At 40.3% G+C, this 20,894-nt stretch overlaps 1 protein-coding gene across 3 annotated transcripts in view; it reads left to right on the plus strand.

Moving 5' to 3' along the window:
* The window catches only part of PTGFRN (prostaglandin F2 receptor inhibitor), a 107,937-nt gene that overhangs the window by 83,628 nt on the left and 3,415 nt on the right, over window positions 1–20,894 (plus strand). For 2 of the 3 annotated variants that reach the window (XM_081950384.1, XM_081950386.1), the window contains 2 exons: window positions 11,078–11,185; window positions 20,080–20,385. In XM_081950384.1, coding sequence (XP_081806510.1) covers window positions 11,078–11,185; window positions 20,080–20,385 — 414 coding nt within the window. Of the gene's footprint in view, window positions 1–11,077; window positions 11,186–20,079; window positions 20,386–20,536; window positions 20,621–20,894 lie in introns of those variants that run through there. The other variant, XM_081950385.1, reaches the window with a different exon arrangement.

Consider the following 20,894-nt stretch of genomic DNA (forward strand, 5'->3'; position numbering starts at 1 on the left):
GATATCAGGGGGGAGGTCATTCCACAGGGCTGGGCCCGTCACAGAGAAGGCTCTGCTCCTAGGCATCGCCCCCCGACACTGTCTGGTGGACGGCACCTGGAGAAGTCCCTCTCTGTGCGAGCGAATTGGTCGCAGGGATGTATGGGGCAGGATACGATCCCGCAAGTAACTAGGTCCTGAGCCATGGAGCGCTTTGAAGATCATTATCAAAACCTTGAAACGCACCCGATAGACCACAGGAAGCCAGTGCAGCTCGCGCAGGAGAGGTGTCACATGGGAGTACCTCGTACTCCCCATAATCACCTGCGCGGCCGCATTCTGGACCAACTGAAGTCTCCGAGTGCATTTCAAGGGAAGCCCCATGTAGAGAGCATTGCAGTAGTCGAGGCGAGACGTCACCAGCGCATGAGTGACTGTGCGTAAGGCATCCCGGTCCAATAGGGGGCGCAATTGGCGCACCAGGCGAACCTGGTGGAACGCCCCCCTTGCCACGGCTGTCACAAGGTCATCCATGGACAGCCGGGTATCCAGGAGGACGCCCAAATTGCGCGCCCGCTCCACGGGGGCCAGTTGTATGCCCCCAATGGCCAGAGATGGAAGTAACTGGTTGAACCGGGGGGGCGGAATCCACAGCCACTCCGTCTTGGAGGGGTTGAGCTTGAGTCGGTTGTCATCCATCCAGACCCGTACGGCTTCCAAGCACCGGGACATCACTTCGACGGCCTCGTTGGGGTGGTTCGGGGTGGAAATGTACAGCTGAGTATCATCAGCGTACAGATGATATCCCACCCCCAAACCACGAATGATCTCACCCAACGGCTTCATATATGTGTTGAACAGGAGCGGCGAGAGGACCGACCCCTGTGGTACCCCACAGATGAGGGGGCTTAGGGTCGACCTCTACTCCCCTGCCAACACACGGTAGGAGCCGAACCACCGCAAAACGGTGCCCCGAACCCCCAACCCCTCCAGTCGGTGCAACAGGATACCATGGTCGATGGTATCAAAAGCTGCCGAGAGGTCTAATAGGACCAGGATAGAGGAACAACCCCTATCTCTGGCCCTCCAGAGATCATCCACCAACGCGACCAAGGCCGTCTCAGTGCTGTGTCCGGGGCGGAAGCCGGACTGGCGCGGGTCTAGATAATCACTAGGCCCAGGAGCTAGTCACGTGTAACCTCCCAGGATGCCAGTACAAGCCAGGAGGGGCACGGGTCCAATAAACATGTGGTAGGTCGCAGCCGTCCACGCATTCTGTCCAAATCCTCGATGTCAACCAAGTCAAACTCCTCCCAGACTGGTCTCTCAAGACTCGCCGTGGACGTCTCCACTAGACCACTGAAAGGAACCCAATCCTTCCGGATTTGAGCGATTTTATCCTGCAGATATTTCCCAAATTCCTCTGCTCTACCCTGTAAAGGGGCCTCCCGCGGCCTCTGAAACAGGAGGGAGCGGGACACCCGAAACAGGGAGGCAGGGCGGTTCTCTGCGGATGCAATGAGAGCGGCACAATATTGACGTTTGGCCGCTCTCAATGCCACAAGGTACGTCCTTAAGTGGGTTCGTACCTGTGTTCGGTCAAATTCGGAACGAGAGGATCTCCAACGACTCTCTAGGCATCTCTTGCGGCGCTTCATCACCCTTAGCTCCTCGGTGAACCAAGGGGCCAGGGTGGATCGTTGCCGCCGGAGAGGCCGCAAAGGCGCCACCCGGTTTAAGGCCCCGGTGGTCGCATTATTCCACGCGACCACCAGGTCCTCTACCCGGGGGCGGGTCAGGGCTACAGGAGGTGGCCCAAGCTCCATCTGGAACCTATCTGGTTCCATCAGGCACCTGGAGCGGAACCATCTGGTGTTTTCCGGTTCCGCCTCCCCGCAGCGGGGGGTAGCACCAGGGAAGTCAAGTCGGAGGAGTAAGTGATCTGACCATGACAGGGGAGTGATGGTTAAATCCCCTCCTCCCAGATCACTCAACCACTGGCCAGAGACAAAAACAAGGTCCAAAGTGTGGCCTCCCTCGTGAGTCGGGCCCTGAATCAATTGAGTCAGGTCCATGGCTGTCATGGAAGCCATGAACTCCCGAACCCCCCCCCCAGACGCTTCTCCCACCGATGGCAGGTTAAAATCCCCCATCACTAAAAGTTTGGGGGTCTCAACCGCCACCGATGCGATCAGCTCGAGGAGTTCAGGCAGGGCCGCTGATGTATAGCGAGGAGCCAGGTATACTATCAGCAGGCCCAACTGTCTCCCAGGGCCCCACCTCACGACAAGGGACTCACACCCGGATGTCTGCGGCACAGTGGACTCCCTCGGCTCTAAGTCCTCCCGAATAATCACTGCTACCCCACCGCCCCTTCCCTGGGCCCGGGGCTGGTGAAATGCTCGGTAACCTGGAGGGCACATTTCCACGAGGGGTAAACCTCCCTCGTGGCCCAACCAGGTCTCCGTTATTCCTGCGAGGTCCGGCCCCCCTCAAGGGGGGCCTTATTAACAACGGACCTCGCATTGCATAACAACATCCTCAGGCCCTGGGTCTGCAGCTCCTGACCACCTAGTACGCGGGGGTTGGTACAAGCGACCGGTGTGACCAACAACCACGGTCTCCCAACCGACTGCGAGTTCTTGATCTGTCCTCGCATCTGCCCCTCCCTACGACCGTTGGAATCAGAGAGCCCTGTATAGGAACGATATCCTCCCCCTCCTCCTCCCTTCCACTCCCTCCCCTCGCGACCACACCTAGTGACCTGGCTCTGTCATCACTCCTGACCTCCACCCGCCCCCCAACCCCAGAACCCCTACAAATTCTTAAAAAACATTTTACTAAAAAACCCCTTAATTTACGCTTCCTCCACCTCTCTGGGTTAATAAACCCGTCCTCAAGGATACATACATATATATATATATATATATATATATATATATATATATATATATATATATATATATATATATATATATATATATATATATATATATATATATATATATATATATATATATATATATATATATATATATATATATATATATATATATATATATATATATATATATATATATATATATATACACATACATACATACATACATACATACATACATACATACATATATATATATATATATATAACACTGAGCTTGTCGATTCAGAAAGGTCGGCGGTTTCTATTTATCAGTTGGTCTATTGATTGTTACATTTCAATTTCTAATAAACTTGGTTCCTGAATATATTCTCTATCTAAAGATGTTTCTATCATTCTGTAATCCCAATTGTAAAAGTTTTCAAATGTAGTATTTCCATCTTCCTTAAACTTCATTTGCTTCTACTAGATCTGTTTCATGGTTACTTCCTAAGAGTTCTACCTTTGCTGTGAAGTTTCTTATGATTTCTCTGATCTTTAAAAAATACCTCTCATTTTCCATTTCTTTTTGTTTTTATGAATTCATTGACATTTTGTCTTCTATATCTTGTCCTTTCTTGCTTGACACTTAAAGTCTGTGTTCAATTGTGCATCCTTGTTGCTGCTTAAAGCTTTTCATGCTTTGCTTTGCCTTGGCCATCATTATGATAACCTATTATGAAAGTCATTTGTATCCATTAGAAATGTTGGGTTTTTACAATGTCTTTCATCTTTTCTAGTAGCTTTTCAGATTTCCTTCTATGCAGTCTTAATATACTGAATCTGTTGCATGCCTTATATTTAAGTATGTGTTTTCCAAGTCAGATCTTGCTGGTATTAAAGAACCATCTTCCCAAAATTTGTTTAGCCTCTCTCTTGCATTTATCTGGTATAAAGGAGGACACAGACAATTGGGCATGAGGACAAGTGGAAGGAAAAGGAATACACTCTAATTGTTTAACTGCCCTGACATCAGTGGTGGGTTTCAAATTTTTTTAGAACCTATTCTGTAGGTTTTGGCCTGTTTTGTGGGAGTGGCTTGGCGGTCATATGACCTGATCGGAGCGGCTTGGTGGTCATGTGACTGGGTGGGCATGGCCAATTTGTAAAATGTGGTAAAACTCACTTAACAACGCTCTTTCTTAGCAACCAAAACGTTGGCTCAGAAACTCTGGCATTTGAAGCACACAAGTCTTAAAGCTGTCAAGTTACAAGACCCTTGCACCCCTAACCCTTTAGAAAAACCCCCCAGGGGTGTTCAAACTTGACAGCTTTAAGACTTGTGGACTTCAACTCCCAGAATTCCTCCTTTAGTCATGTTAGCTCAGAAACTCTGGCATTTGAAGATCGCAAGTCTTAAAGCTGTCAAGTTACAAGACCCTTGCACCCATAATCCTTTAGAAAAACAAACCCAGGGATGTTCAAACTTGACAGCTTTAAGACTTGTGGACTTCAACTCCCAGAATTCCTCCTTCAGTCATGTTGGCTCAGGAACTCTGGCATTGAAGTGTGCAAGTCGTAAAGCTGTCAAGTTACAAGACCCTTGCACCCATAATCCTTTAGAAAAACAAACCCAGGGATGTTCAAACTTGACAGCTTTAAGACTTGTGGACTTCAACTCCCAGAATTCCTCCTTCCCTGCTATTGCCGGGATGCCACCAGGACAAGTGAGGTTTTGGGAGGGACTTTCCCTCGCTCTCCAGAGAGCCCATGCTGGGAGAGAGGAAGCGGGATGGTTTGAATGATGGCTAACAGGCGGTTTAGTGGCCAGTGACTGCCTCCTTCACTCGTCCGAGCAGGCCGAGAAAGAAAGGAGATTGTGTAGCTGAGGCAAAGGAACTTGCTTCCTTCACACGTTGGGGCAGTTGAGGTGCTTTCTCACACACCTCCTTCCTGTGCCCTATTCCCAATACTGTGTGCTTTCTAGTAACTGCATTTGACATATTTAACAGATATCTTAAATGTCATGTTCACTATCTCTTTTATATAATATGCATCTATAGTAGATACATACACTTTTGCAACATTAATATTACTGGATGTCCCATAATTCTAGTAGATATAACTGCTTGTTCAGTTAGAAGACATATTAGCTTTTGAGTACCATTGCCTTTCTATTTTCTTCATATAGTCTCATGACCTGAAGTGGCTCATTCTTGATATAATGCATTAATCCAGACAGAATGGAGTTATTGGTCAAAAGACATTTACTCAGTGACCAAGGTACAGTTTGTTCTATATTTAAGTTGTACTGAGATAATATGTATGAAGTCTTGGAGTGGTCTTTAATCAGGAAGAGAGAAGCACATTTGTCCAATTGTTGCTAGAATATTAACATGGCATTTTTCAAACCTGTCAGATTAGGCAATAGTGATCCATTATTCTGATTTAATTGTTACTGGGTTTTTTCTGGTGTATGGAAGAAAAAGTCTTAGCTAGGCTGTTAATTGATGCATATTGCTAGGATTATATGATTCCTAAGCCGAGAGGTTTAAGACTTTGTGGGTCATAACACCCTAAGGTAATACATGAGTTGCATAAGCTTACACATGGCTTATGGATGACTGGGCAAGAAATAAACATACCACTTCCTCTTAAAAACATACTTCTATATGTAAAACATTAATAACACTTAAACCTACCCTGTTTCCCTGAAAGTAAGACCTCTCTGGATAATAAGCTCAATCAGGCTTTTGAGCTCATGTGCTAAAATAAGCCCTCCTCTGAAAATACCATATTTTTTGGAGTATAAAAAGCACCTTAGTTTTTTAGGAAGAAAATAAGAAAAAAAATTCTGTCTCTGCCTACCAGCATCTACGGTATTCAGCTGACACATTGTAACAAGGTCAGCCAATGAATAAGTATAGCACCTAAGTCTCCATTGGCTAATGAGGGCTATTTTGACTCTGAAATTTGTTGTGTGAGCAAGGAGACAGGAAGAGTCTGCCTTTGCCGAAACTGCTTGTGTTTTGCTTGTATTTACTGCTACCTTGGAAAACCTGCTTTTGGTAATATATTGTATATTATTATTAATTTGAATCCTGCGTGAATCAGTTACTGTGCTTTCTGAATGTGATTGTTGCTGCAAACTGACCAGCTAGGTCGGCTTCAGCACTTATTGCAGCCTGATTCAGCACAGCTGTTCCAGGCTACAGAGATTACCACAGACCATCGCTGCCTCCATGCCTCGCATTTTTGGCCTCTGGTAGGGTGGATGGGGCTACATTTGTTGTATAAGGCACAGCCAAATTTTCACCTCTTTTTGGGGAGAAAAGGTGCGTCTTATACTCCGAAAAATATGGTAAGCCCTCACTGAATACATTGCAACACAGCAGTAGCTATGAGGTGACCACGCTCGTTGTCTCCTGCACCTCAAAAATAATACAGTTTCCCCCAAAATAAGACCTTCCCGGATAATAAACCCAATCGGACTTTTGAGAGCATGCGCTAAAATAATCTCTCCCCTGAAAATAAGCCCTCCCCCCAAATATTGTAAAACAGCAGCAGCCACTAGGTGATCATGCTTGCTGCCTCCTGCATCTCAAAAATAATAAGACCTCCCCGAAAATAAGGCAAGCGCTTATTTCAGGGGTCAAAAGAAAATAAGACCCTGTATTTATGGTATATAAAACTTTACAGTGCTTTACAGCCCTCCTTAAGCAGTTTACAGAGTCAGCATATTGCCCTCAACAATCTGGGTCATCATTTTACCCACCTCGGAAGGATGGAAGGCTGACATAACCTTGAGCCTGGTGGGATTTGAACAGTTAAATTGCAGGCAGCCGGCAGGCAGCAGAAGTAGCCTGCAGTACTGCACTCTAACCACGACGCACCACGTCGTCTCTTAAAACACTAAAGACCTCATTTTTTAAAAAAATATTTTTTATTTGAAATAAACTTAAAAGAATTTAATTTACAACCTTCTTTTTTCTGAGCTTGTTTAGTTTTATATAACCTCTGAGTTTTATTTTATTTATTTTTTTAAAATAGACACATCATTTTCCATTCTGCATTTATTTTGAATTAATATACTTCAGCAACTTTAATTCTGCTTTGGTGTTGCCTTCTATATGCAGAGAAAGGAGTAAGTCTGAGGTTTGAGAGCTTAAGATCAGAATCAATAATATCAGCTGTTCACTCTTCTGAGCACAAAAAATGTTCATGTGAAATCATCATTCACTTCACTCCATCCATTCATGGTCCACAGAAGGAAAAATAAGTGGAGTGAAAAGTGGCCTGTTTGTTTTGCAGTGTTACAATTTAAAAAAAAATCTCTACAAAGCTGCTAAACATCTCTAGTTTGCTTCTCCACTTAGAGAATGTGAGAGATCATGATGCAGCAGCTTAAATTGTCCCACACCAATGTTACAACTTCAAAGGTGGAGACAGCTATCAATTCAGCAATTGATATATATATATATATATATATGTATGTATGTATGTATGTATGTATGTATGTATGTATGTATATATATATATATATATATATATATATATATATATATATATATATATATATATATATATATATATATATATATATATATATATATATATATATATATATTTGTAGATTTTCACAGGTGTAGATATGCTGGTCTTGTATTCAGGTCTTTATCCATGTTAGATTGAGATTGTCTTGGCAACGTTTCGGCGAGGTCCCACTCGCCATCTTCAGGCTGATGTTTTTGGCTTTGTGCTTGTAAAGCATGGTCAGAGCTGCCGTCTCTCTATAAATCTTGGAATAATTATGGAAGCCATCGAAATAGAAAAACACCCCCACAACATGAATAAACGTGACAATACCTCCCGCCTACCAGACACCTGGAAACTAGCCCTAGTCAACAAACAAGCCCAACCCACCACCCAGGTTGTTAACATCACAAAAGAACAACAGACACACAGCCAGCATCTCAGCCAGACAGGATGATATGAAACAGCCGACCAATCTACAAACATCAACTCCATCTAGCAATCTGGATGCAACTACACAGCCAATCAACCTACTTACAGCAACAAAGCCAGCATTCCACACACTTCCACCAAGATTTATAGAGAGATGGCAGCTCCGACCACCTTTACTCGCACAAGCACGAAGCCGAAAACACCAGCCTGAAGATGGCGAGTGGGACCTTGCAGAAACGTTGCCAAGACAATCTCAATCGTACACGGGAAAAAAACCGAATACAACAAGACCAGCATATATACATACATACATACATACATACATACATACATACATACATACATACATACATACATTGAGATTGTCTTGGCAACGTTTCTGCGAGGTCCCATATACACATACACACACGCACACATACACATACATATACCGTATTTTTCGGAGTATAAGACACACCGGAGTATAAGATGCACCAAGATTTTCAAGAGGCAAATTTAAAAAAAAAAGTTTTTGCACTCTGCAGACCTCCCAAAAATACCCTTTTTTTTGTGAAAACAGGCCTGTTTTTTGTCAAAAAAAGGGCATGCATACCCTTTAGGAGGCTTATAGAATGCTCCTGGATGCTGGGCGGGCAAAATTGAGCAAAAAACGGCCTGGTTTTTGCTCATTTCTTCAATCCCCAGCCCCCAGGAGCACTCTGAAAGCCTTCTAATCTCGCTTTAAATATTGCCAGTAACCGCTGCGGAAATACTCTTATCAGGACCTTACATTTGGTTTTCCTCATCTCCATTTGTAGTTTAGTAAGGTATTGAAAAATACAATAATTCTCTCTGAGTTTGATACAGGATTAATTTAAATAGAACTATTTTTGAGTGAACTGGAAATTACACAAAACAGTTTTAATACAGATAAATATTTATCATATTTTTTGTGGGGGAGTTGCTTTATCTGTACAGATATTTCAGCTTCACTAAAAGAAAAATGACCATGTCTAATGCTGATATGAAAATGAAATAACTTTGATCATTTATATTTGTAGCATTTTCTGTTCATTTTGTGATTTCATTTCTAAAAGCAAAGAATAAAGTAACTTCCTTGTTACTTTGTATTCTCCTTATCTCTTACCTGGTTGCTTACAAAGTCTCATACTTTTATTTTATAAATATGCAGTTAAGAGGGAAAAAAATAAATGTTAATGTTGAATAACTAGGAATTGTTTGGTATGGCAGTAATTCTTTCCATTATAGTAAAATTTAGTCACAAGACTGCAGAAAGTCTTCATAGGTGAAAGAAAAAATGTGCATTATTTTTTCCTTGTTTTCTTTTACCTTTTTAAAAACAAAAATACAACTACACTTCACTTTGCAATATGTAGGTTTGATTCTTGCAGCTGATTCAGCATTGGCAAAAAAGTAATGTAGTTTTCAAACTAATAATATTCTTATAGAAATTTGTTGTGTTCCTAATGTGTCCTCTGAGATTAGTGACTTGATTCAGCTGTAACAGAAACCCAACTAGTATAGCATGAATAAGCTTAGAGCAGCAGTTGTCCTCCCAATATTTTAGACTACAATTTCTGCAAATCTCCAAAGAGTGCAGAGTTCCTACCAGTCATATCTGGAGAAATCCAGGAAGGCAAATGTTGGCATAAAGGCATCACCCAAATTAAGGGTACTATTTGAAAAAGTTCTTGTCTCATTTTCCTTTCCTTAACCAATAGCTAATTGTAAATTGTAATATAGTGTCAAGTGGGTTGGACTTCTTCATATTGTACAATATTTTTTTCTATTCATTTTTTTTTAGTTCTCAAATCATGATTCATATTTATTTTCAGCTCCATGTGGGAAATGATACACAATAATCTTTAATGTTATGTTTCTGTTAAAATGTGAACTAATGAAACAGATTTCTTTAAAAAGATGAACTAAGTCTGAGTGGTATCAAATGTTTATGTCAAACATAGTGATAATGATTCTATAATGAAAAATTATGGAATCAAGGCGATCAGGGTCTGGCATGCCTATCTGTAATCTTGCATAAAACTTTGACTTTATGGTGTTTTGTTGCTTGTCAAAGTCTATATATATTATTTATTAGCACCACACATATTATTTTTCCTCTTAAGTTTTATTTTCCCTGAATATTTTGTAATAATTGAAAATACCTTCTATCCTATTGAACAGGCATGATGTTCTTAGTTTTCCTTTGCTTTTATTGTCCTTTCCTTCCAATTTTGGTTTATCGCAAGATGATTTTCTATATATAATACTTAAATTACATATGTCTCTTCTCAACAAAAGTATTTACTATAAATCTTTGATGCTGATACATTATTGTCGCTAACTTTCCAATTTTACATTTGGTCCCTCATCGTTGTCTAGAAATCTTAATTCAACATTATATATTCACTCTAACTTCCTACTACTCTTAAATCCTAACATTAGTTTCTTGTCCAGTCCCAGATTTGACCCAATCCTTTAGAATCTTGCATTTCTAACTCATTCACTTAAATCCTTATGCTGTATGTCTTTGTCCATGAGATTTACTTCACACAACAAGCAGCCGTTTTAAAGTTTTAAAGCTAATGCAAAAATTTCCATATCTATCCTTTCATTCCCCACCTCACAGGGATTATATTATAATTTATGTGAATCCTAGCTGCTTCTTCCATAAAAAGAATAATGTTAAAATTATATTTAATTTGTTTTCAATAGTCACATATTCACTGTCAAGTTCATTGATTTGATGTTCAGGGTTTGTGCATTTTGTGTCTGAAAAGAAGTAGTTTCTACTCCTTTTTTAAAAAGCAACAACAACAACAAATTTGGATGGCCCAAGACTGTGCCTAATTTATTAGTTGGTCCTGCCTTCCTCCCCAACCTGCCACCTCTTGTTCCCGGACTAACAACTTTTTGCTACATATATCTTCTTTCTTGGAGATTTCTGATCCAGATTATCATTTTCTGCCTCTCTTGTTTCCATGCCACTCTCAGGCTGAAATATGTGTTACAGAAAGATAACCTTCATTTGTTAGTGTCTAGAAAATCTGCAGCTATTTCTGTTTAAAGGCTCAGAAATCTTTTACGCAGTGCTTGTTTATCGTCATCATAAAATATACTTTGTTATTAAGCATGAAAAATGGTTTTGGTGAGGTTTTGATCACAGATCAAAATTTTATGCACATACTTGACTACACAGGTTTGCATAGGTATATAACACAGTAAAATTTTTGCAGCAACATAGGATAAACTCTTGTTTTTCTTTCTTCCTAGGACCTGTTTTTAATGTTTCAGTGTATTCAGATAGCCCAACCGTTTACCGGGGTGATCTGGTAAACTTGCTTTGCATCATCACCATTGAGACAACAGTACTTGATCCAGGTATGATTTGAATATGTTTTCCATTTTTCAGGAGTTTATTTCTTCAAGTAAATTTTCTGGTATATTTTATAGCCTACATCCCCATAGCCAAGTATCGGGATATTAGATTGTCCTTGTGGTCATGCAAAATTCAGTATACTTCAGAGGACACTTCTTTGAATGAACTGTATAGTTCTAGTAGGTATTCAGCATACTAATACGGCCTTAGCTATTTAGTGTAGTGCTCACTTCTACAAATTAGATTTGTTTTGCAGCATGTTGAGAAAACATTTTGGAGAATCTGTGCATTCTTTCTTAATTCTTAATATTTGTGCTGATGTATTTAAAGTGCCTAATAGAACATTTAGAAAAAAATCTTATTGCACTGAGACATTTTTTTTTCTATGTGAGCCATTCCTTAAATGTTCAGGTCAGTGCATACAAGTAATAAAGCTAGTTCAGTGTTCAGTTTGCAGGAAAATGTAATTTTACTGTTAATGTTCAGTAAAAAGAATAAATATTAGTGCAATTAATGAAGTTTAAGAAAATTACAATTTGAAAACACATTTAAAAATCCCACTCTGAGTGTAATTGCCTTTACCCATTTAAAGGCTCCTGATGACTACATGGAGTCTTCCATGTTGATTTCTTGGCAACAATATAGAAAGGACTTACCATTCCTGATTTTTAGGTTATTTTTTCAATGTCAGAAACATAGTCCACAGGAATTCATGGTGATTTCCCATCCAAGTACTAGCCAAATTTAATCCTGCTTGGCTTTTGTGAGAATAACCACATTTGTATCACATTCACATACATTTTTCATTCCATCTTATCCCTATATCTACAATGGTGCTTAAAAATTTGTGAACTCTTTTGCATAAATAAACGAACAAGTCTAATGTTTGGCTCATGTGTTTAATTGTGTTCTCTCTATTTAATTTCAGAATTTGTTTGGAGAACTGATAACATTTTAGAATAATATTTATCTAGAAATATTGAAACTTCAGTAAGATAGACAAACTTTTAAGCACCACTCTTTGTTTTTAATAATCTACATAAAATTCACATATAATATGTAAAATTAGATGGGATCAGAAATTCAACTCCAGCCATAGCCATGAAAGCCAGCTGGATGACTTTAGACCAATTACTTTCTCTGTCCAACTCACCTCACAGAGTTGTGGAGAAAATAGAAGTTGAATTCAATATTCATGCATGCATGCTGAAATATACTTTGTTCCACTTACCCATTATTTGTGAAACATTTGTATACTTCAATTTTTCACCTTTGTTTATTCTTGTACTTTACAAACTGGGCTCTGGAACAGTTCCATTCCCCTTAAATGAATAGGCTGAATCACACAGACCAGGTGGGTGCCCTTGCCAATCAAGGCTTTACCCAGCTGGTGGACCAAATGTAGCCATTAAAAGAAAAGGTGATGCTGAATGCAGTCATTTTGATTTGTCATCTCTAAACTGGAATGCAGTATAATTTACATAACAGGGAATTGCCTGAAAGAGAACCAGAAACCTGCGCTTCAAAATAATAATAGGCCAGGCCCACTATTACTATATTATTACAGAAATAGAGCTCACTATCAGTTTCTTTCTAAATAAAATTCAACTGTTGACTATCACTCAGCCCAATATGGCTTGTGGCATCTAGAGCAGCAGTTCTCAACCTGTGGGTCGTGACCCCTTTGGGAGCTGAATGACCTTTTCACAAAAGTCGCTAAGACCATTGGAACTCTTAAACTTTAGACTCCCCCTCGCGTTCCTTGAAATCCCCCGCGGATGGGCTCCAGAGTCATTGCCGGCCATGCAGAGGGTCGCCACGGCTCCACGCTGTGGAAAACATAGTTGCGCATGCACATCCCATACAATTACAGAGACTTTGTAATGACAGGAACTTGTTCTGACTCACCCAGGCTTCTGCAGAAGCTGCTCTCCAAAGCTTTCCAAAGCTCTCCGAAGCCCTCCGAGGGTACTGCCAGGTATTTTTAAGAGTGAGTGATTGAGTGAGTGAGTGAGTGAGTGAGTCAGTGAGACAGACAGACCAGGGGTGGGTTGCTCCCTCTTCTCTGGTTTGAATGCGGGCGAGCGGGTGGTTTAGTGGCCCGCCTTCTTTGCTAGTTCAGGTGGATGGAGAAAGGAGGCATGCAATAGTCTAGGGCGAAGGTGCTCCCCTTCGCCCTTGGTGGCAGGGGTGCTTTATCACAAGCCTCCTTTCTTTCTCTGTCTGCCCGAATGAGCGAAGGGGGTGCTGGCCCCAAACCACCCACTCGTCCACATTCAAATCATCCCGCCTCCTCCTGTCTTTCGGCATGGGCTCTCAGGAGGGGGAGGAAGGTTCTTTCCAAAGACTGGCTTCTTTCCTTCCCTCCTGCGGCTGGAAAACAGACATTTTCACAGCAGCGACAGAAACACAATCCCGGACAGTCATGTCTCCCTTCCCCAAGCATGTCCCATTGCTGCTGGAGCCGCTTTTGTTGAATGCGGCACAGCGGCAATGGCAAGAAGCGGCTGCCAGCAAAGCTCTCAGTGATGGCAAGAGTCCCGCCACTGCACCGGATTCAGCAAAAGCAGCTCCAGCAACAACAGGACCAATAGGGGGTGGGAAATCCATGCAGACGAAGGAAAATGCATGCGTTCCCCACCTCCTCCATTGGAAATGAGGCAACTGTCAAGAGAGAAGAGGGCAGCGCACGCCACGTGGGCTTGTGCAGCAGCCGAAGAACAGGAGGTGAAGTGACCACAGTGTATGTGGGGGGGGGGTGAGACAGACAGACCGAGGCACGGAGAGAGAGAGGAAGGGAGGGGAGAGACAGACATACACAGAGACAGAGATGGGGGAGGGAGGAGAGAGAGACAGAGAGAGAATTACAGAGAGAGAGACAGAGAGAGGAAGGGAGGGGAGAGACAGAGACACACACAGAGAGACAGAGAGAGAGGAAGGGAGGAGAGAGACAGAGACATACACAGAATTACAGAGAGGGAGGGAGGAGAGAGACAAAGAGACACACACACAGCAAGAGAGAGACAGACACAGAGAGAGAGAGAAAGAGAAAGAAAGGAAGAATTGGTGGCTGTTTTGTTTTTTCTTTCCTTTTTTTCTTTTTAAAAGAAAGGCACTCTTTCCACTTAGAGCCAGGAGCCTGCTCTTAAACTTCCCAGACAAAATTTAATTTATTTGTAATTAGAAATAAATATTTCACAATATATAATTACATATTGTTTTTGTGATTAATCACTATGCTTTAATTATGTTCAATTTATAACCATAAAAATACATCCTGCATATCAGATGTTTACATTACTATTCGTAACAGTGGCAAAATTACAGTTATAGAGTAGCAACAAAAATAATTTTATGGTTGGGGGTCACCACAACATAAGGAACTGTATTAAAGGGAAGATTGAGAACCACTGATCTAGAGGCTACCTGTTCTGGGTACAATTGTCTCCAAGACAAAACAAAATACATAGAATTCCTGGTCAAGTCACATCACACTTTCAATATAACTTGTCAGAATACATGTTTGCAACACAATGATATTCACATTACTCAGAATTAAATCCTAATACAGGATCTTATAATATCATATTATAGCGGATATACATAAGCCTGCTTTGTAGTACAATAATGAATTAATATTAACTGTGTGTTTGTGTATTACAGTATTTATTCATACAATTTATAGGCATTTATAAGGAAAGCCAATTATTTTGGACATCTCAGAATTAAACATACAGAAAACAAAAAGAAGTATGACCCTCCCATAAGGAACATAACATCAAAGAAAGTCAATTCTACAGAAGCATTTTAATAGCCTCCTGAACATTATTACAGTGGGAGCCATATAGATCTTTGTGGGGGATATTATTCTAGAGGGCAGGCTATGTGACAAATAAGGCATGCTTCATGGACCCCTCAAGGTGATACTGCTTAAGCACGGGGACGTGCAGCATACCTTCTCTGCACTACACTAGCTGGGCAGAGAAAAACTGGAGGCAAGTACTCAGATAACTGGACTTATGGTCTTATTGGAATGGAAGCATTGGGGATCTTTAAAATAAAGAATTTTGTTCAATGGCAGATGGCATTATTACAAGTATAGTCCATATATAGCTTATGACCAATTACAGTGTTTCATAGCATCAAAGAACAAATAAGCAATTTGTGCTAAACATAAAATTAGACCAAAAGGTCTTTTGTTTGTTTATTGTTAGGAGTATTGGGGGGCATTTTGCATTTTTTTAAAGTATAAAATCTTAGGTCTAAGTTCCTTCTTTGATATCTCCATAATCTTTATGATGTTCATAAAAACTTGGTACGTGGTCTTTATCATTCTTTGCAAACATATATGCTGTTTGTTGCAACTAGATAATTAATTCGATAACTAAATAATTCTTAGCTTTCTAACTAAATAATTCTTGGTTTTCCAAATGAATGGAGAAATTCTAAATTAGAGAACTTTAATATAATCTTTGAAGACTTTTAGTATATTGCTCTTGAGTTATAGCAATTCGATATACATTTTGCTAGTATATAGAACATTTTATATATTCAGTAAACTTAAACCCCTGCACTTTAATATTGTACAAACTGATTTAAACTTGTAGCTGCTCTTACTTGATTGCTATTAGGCTGTGCACTCTTCCAAATTCAGTTTGGAAGTGTTGCTTTGGAACACACAGCAGTAAGAACACAGCCTTTGCTTGTGATTCATTAAAACACCCTCACAATGCTGGAAAGAGGCTTGGTGTTTTAATGAGCTGTAGGCAAATAGAGTGCTATACACTGCAAAAGATTCTTTACCTGTGAAAAACAACATGTTGCATAGTCTGAATCATTATATTATAAAATTATTTTAATAGTATACTATATAATTTGTAATTAGCCACTTTAAGGATGGAAAAGTAGGAAATTTAATAAAAAATAAAATTAGAATTAAGCACCTTTCATCAGTTGAGTATCTTTTAAACTATTTGAATACGTGCAATTCAGTATATTTCTCATATACATAATGGAGCAGTTGAAGCAGTTCTGCTGTCAAGGACACCTCTAATTCACATCTTTGTATTCACCAATTGTGATAATGACCTTTAATCTCTAGGATAGTGTTACAAATGCTTGTAGGAATGTGTGGCAAATTTATTCAGACTAGTTCCCACATTTGATTTTCATCTTACAGTGGGATACACCAAGATATTCTACATTGAATGAACAATTAAACTGCCAACAACAGCTACTAGCCTAATGAGCTTAAAAGTACAGAACTGCGCATGGATTTATAAAAATTGTTCCTATTAAAACACAAAAAATGATGGGTTCTGAATAGCTGTCATTCTGTATTAGAGATAGAAGTCAGTGTAGGCTCTTGGGAGCTTATTCCCTAGCAAAATTGGCATATATAGTGGCATATAACTTATACACATATGAAGGTAAAAGGTTATCTGAATTGGGTCAGTGGTACAGAAAGTTATTAGTACATAATGGGACATGTTAAAGTCCCATTATCTTCATTTAAAGGAAGTGCTTTCTGTTTTTGATGACCAAGCCAGTAATTAAAGCACTAATTTATGTATAAAATATTACATAACTAAAATGATATATTTATGACATTTGCATGTCTTTAAGTTACATATATTTTGCATGGGTTCTTATAAAAAGTATATACAACACATTTTAAAAGTAAGTGTACTTCTGGGAAGACATTTCAAAAGTCACAGTCTTGAGTTCCGGTTCCGGCGGCGGTGGCGACAGGCAGCTCTTTGCCCGCTCCGGCTCCCCGGTGGGCTTCCCCACTCCTTGGGGGGCACAGGACACCCCGCAGAGGGGTCCTGCCGGAGGGGCGGCATCGCGAAGGACTCCTGCAGCGGCGGCGGCCGGCGGGAGGTCTCTCGCGCACCCAAGGCACCGGGGAGCAAAGGCACTCGGAGGGCGCTTCGCGTTCCTGCGCCTCGTGCCTCGCTATAAGCCGACCGGAGAATGCAACAATTGAAGGAAGCAGCTGCAGTGCGGTGAGGTTGCTTCTCTCTTCATCCCTTATTCTGCATGAAACTTTTTAAAACTTTAAAATAACTTTCGGAGCATTTTGGAGGTGCGGCTGGAGGGAGGGGGGTTTTCCCCCCCCCTTGGACAAGCGGCGAGGAACAATTTTGCTCTCAGCCCCCGGGGAAGGAGGAGGGGGGAGAGCCAACGAACGAAGCCTCACTCAGGCTGAGATGATTTTCTTTTCAATTTAATCCTACATATTACAGTGATTTGAGGACTTTTGGAACTTTTTTAAACTTTGTTATGCCTCTGTGCCCAAAACTGGCAGGGCAAGATGGCACACTTCCGTTGTCTTTATGAACTGTGAAACCTGACTCCACCTTTAAAATTCAGGCTTCCGGTCTTTGTCTCCGTGTCTCCCAGAGGAATCTCTTGCGGATTGGTATTTTTTAAACTTTCTAGGGGAAATTTTCTATCTATTGCCAGACTTATTGGAGAGATTCTCTTCTGCCTGGTTCTTCTGCTCCCGGATTCACCTGGCTACCCTTCTTTTCTAACTGTTTATTTCATATTTGGACTGAACTTCTAACGTTATAAAGGATGGCACCCAAAAGACCCCCTCCTGGAAAACTTGGTTTTGCCACTTCTGCTCCAACATCCGCAACATCCAGTCCAGCCACACAGTCAAAGATAACAGAACTGATGCAACATAAGACTACAGAGATGGACTTTCAACAAATGCTTCAACAAATTTTACAGGGCCAGGAGGAAATCAAGAAACAGCTAAGGGAAATGAAAGATGAAATTAAAGAAAATCAAGCCCAAATATATAAGAACTCACAAAGACTGAATCTTGTGGAAGGGGGGGTGGAGGAGGTGAGGGGGGGGGGTAGAAGCTGTGCAGAAAGGGAACAAAGATCTTGACATCCAACAGATGAAAATAGAATTTGAGAGAATGTCCTATTACCTTAGATTTCAAAATGTTATAGAAGAAGATGGGGAAAACATAAGGGACATCATGATAAACATCCTGGCTGACTACACACACAAAGAAAAACAACAGATGGGGTGGGATATAGACCCGGTTTATAGAGTGAACTCAGCTTATGCTAGAACTCACAATGTACCCAGGGAGGTTCACATTAAATTTCTTAGAAAAAGCACAAGAGATGAAATTCTGGGTGTACAAAGGGGGCAAGCATTGACATACCATGATATGGAGATAACCATTCTGAAGCAGATCCCTAAGAAGATTAGAGAAAAAAGGAAGAATTATTCGCAATTAGCGAATAAATTATACCAGAAAGGGGTGTGGTTTAGATGGTTGATGCCTGAAGGTATGCTGATATTCTGGGAGGAGACAAGAATTAGAATCAATTCACCCATAGAGGCGCAGGCCTTTATGGAAAAAAACAGAACACTCCTAGAAAAAACACGAGACACTACAGCGGACACGCAGGACACGGGAGGGGCCAGAGCTCTGCCAGTGGAGGGAGATGGGGCAATAGCAAGAAGACTCAGATCACAAAAATAAACAAGAAAATCATATTATTATAAACTGACCGAAAGTGATAATGGAATTATATCTGGATTTTATATTGTAATGTCTAATCTGATTGAATTTAGTAATAGAACTAATATGCTGATTGTAATCAATTATATACCAATGCATTATATATAAATGTATACTATGAGTATGGAGAGAGGGGCGCCTGTCACACTTTGCAACTGCCATAATTTGTATACCTGTCCATTTACCCTTTTCCCTATAAATGTTGAAAAACCAATAAAAATTTTTGTTAAAAAAAAAAAGTCACAGTCTTATCATTACGTTTGGTAGAACATTTTTGGCAAAACACCTGAAAAATTTTGGACATGTACATATGAAGTAAGGTATTTTACAGGTAATTTAAACCAATGAAATTAGAGGATAAACAACTTTATAAATTAGATGTGGAAACTAAAGTATATTGCAAAAAGCAATATACTTTACCCCAACTATAATAAAGTAACATTTGATATGTTTATTTATTTATTTTATTTATTAATCTAATTTATATGCCGCACCCTCTCCACCAAGGGACTCGGCGGCGTACAATTTATTACACAACAAATAAATAACAAGGAGGAGATATAAAAAGCAATGTACAACACAAATAAATAAATAATCAATTAATTTAAAACAGCAGAATGCAATTAAAAACAATTAAAATACCCAGAGTCAAACTTAATTTAAAATTTTATCCAGGGGGATTAGAAGAAAGCTATAATTCAGGCCAGGCCGGCTAGTTGGAACAGGTGGGTCTTGAGTTTCGTGCGGAAGGAGCGGAGATCGGTTGCTGTCCTAATGTCGGGGGGGAGGTCCTTCCAGAGGGCTGGGCCCATCACATTCAACTCTGTTAGTCCCATTCTCAGAGCTGATCATTTTATCCTACCAAAAAAAGATGAGGTAGTAGTAATAACAGTAAGGGAAGGTCATAATAGAGTATACAGTGTCCTGGAAAATTGAGGAAAACATCTAACCCTTTCAAGTCCAGGGGCAGGACCAAAGTAATTCTAGTGGTGGTGACTTCAAGTTGACTTTTATGATGGAGCAATATGTGCAGAGGAATTTAGGTATGTTATAATGGTTCAGTTGCTATTCTCCATGACACTTGCCTAAAAACATTGGTCTAGCAAGAATTATTTTTATACAAATGATCTTAACCCTTCATTCTGTGGGTAAGAAGTTTAACATTGAAGTTATTGCTTAAAATACCCTATATTCAATCAGACACTGAATTCAACTAAGCTTGTGCAATTCAGTAGAGTTAACTTTTTGAAGGAGAATTTTTTCCCCCAAGAATTCTGTTGAGAATGGTGATTATTATGCCTGCTCTTATTTTGGGGTTTATTATTGTATTTTCAATTCCAGATGACATGTCATTTGATGTCTCCTGGTTTGCCACACGCTCTTTTGCAATGGACAAAGAACCTGTTTTCCTAGCTTCACTAGATCGGAAAGGTATAGTGACACAGGCAAGAAGAAATGGGAGCAGTGATGTCAGCTTAGAGAGAATTTCCCCTCTGGAGTACCGGCTTAGAGTTCACGGCTGTGAAGACCAGGATTTTGGCAACCACTTCTGTTTGGTAAATCCTTGGGTGAGGTCAGCTGCAGATGTTTGGCAACAGGAAAAGGAAATAAAATCTAAAGCAATTCTTGTAACTGTGAAGATGGATGGTAAGTGTTCTCACTGAAAATGTACCCTTAACTTTCTGTCAGGATTTTCTATTTCATGTAGCAGCAACAAATAGGGTCTAGTTAGTAGAAGGCGGTGTCAAATTTTTGCTCTATATTTTGTTTTATTGTACATTGCAATTTGGATAAGAAGAAAAAGGATTGGATGTGACGAGATGAGGGGCAGAATCCTTACCATTTTCCTAAGAATTCCCTACCCGAAGCCTTTAGTTGCAAGGTAGAAAAATTATATGTGCCTTTCCTTGTAGCCTCCCTGATTTCTCATAATTCAGTAAAATTCCAAGGCAAATATGCAATTTCAACCATATTATTTTTGAATCAATAAATCAATAACAATAGCAGCAATATCAGTACCTTCTGCAGTATCTTGCAATAATAAAATAAAAATGCTACAAAAAATAATTCAAAAACTACCTAGATGAGAGACAAATAAAGATTTCCACACTTTAAATAGAGCTGATTGTATACACCATTTTCATTCTTAGTGGTAG

This window comes from Natrix helvetica, assembly GCF_964273705.1.
Source record: "Natrix helvetica genome assembly, chromosome: 4".
In the NCBI taxonomy this organism is placed as follows: Eukaryota; Metazoa; Chordata; class Lepidosauria; order Squamata; family Natricidae; genus Natrix; species Natrix helvetica.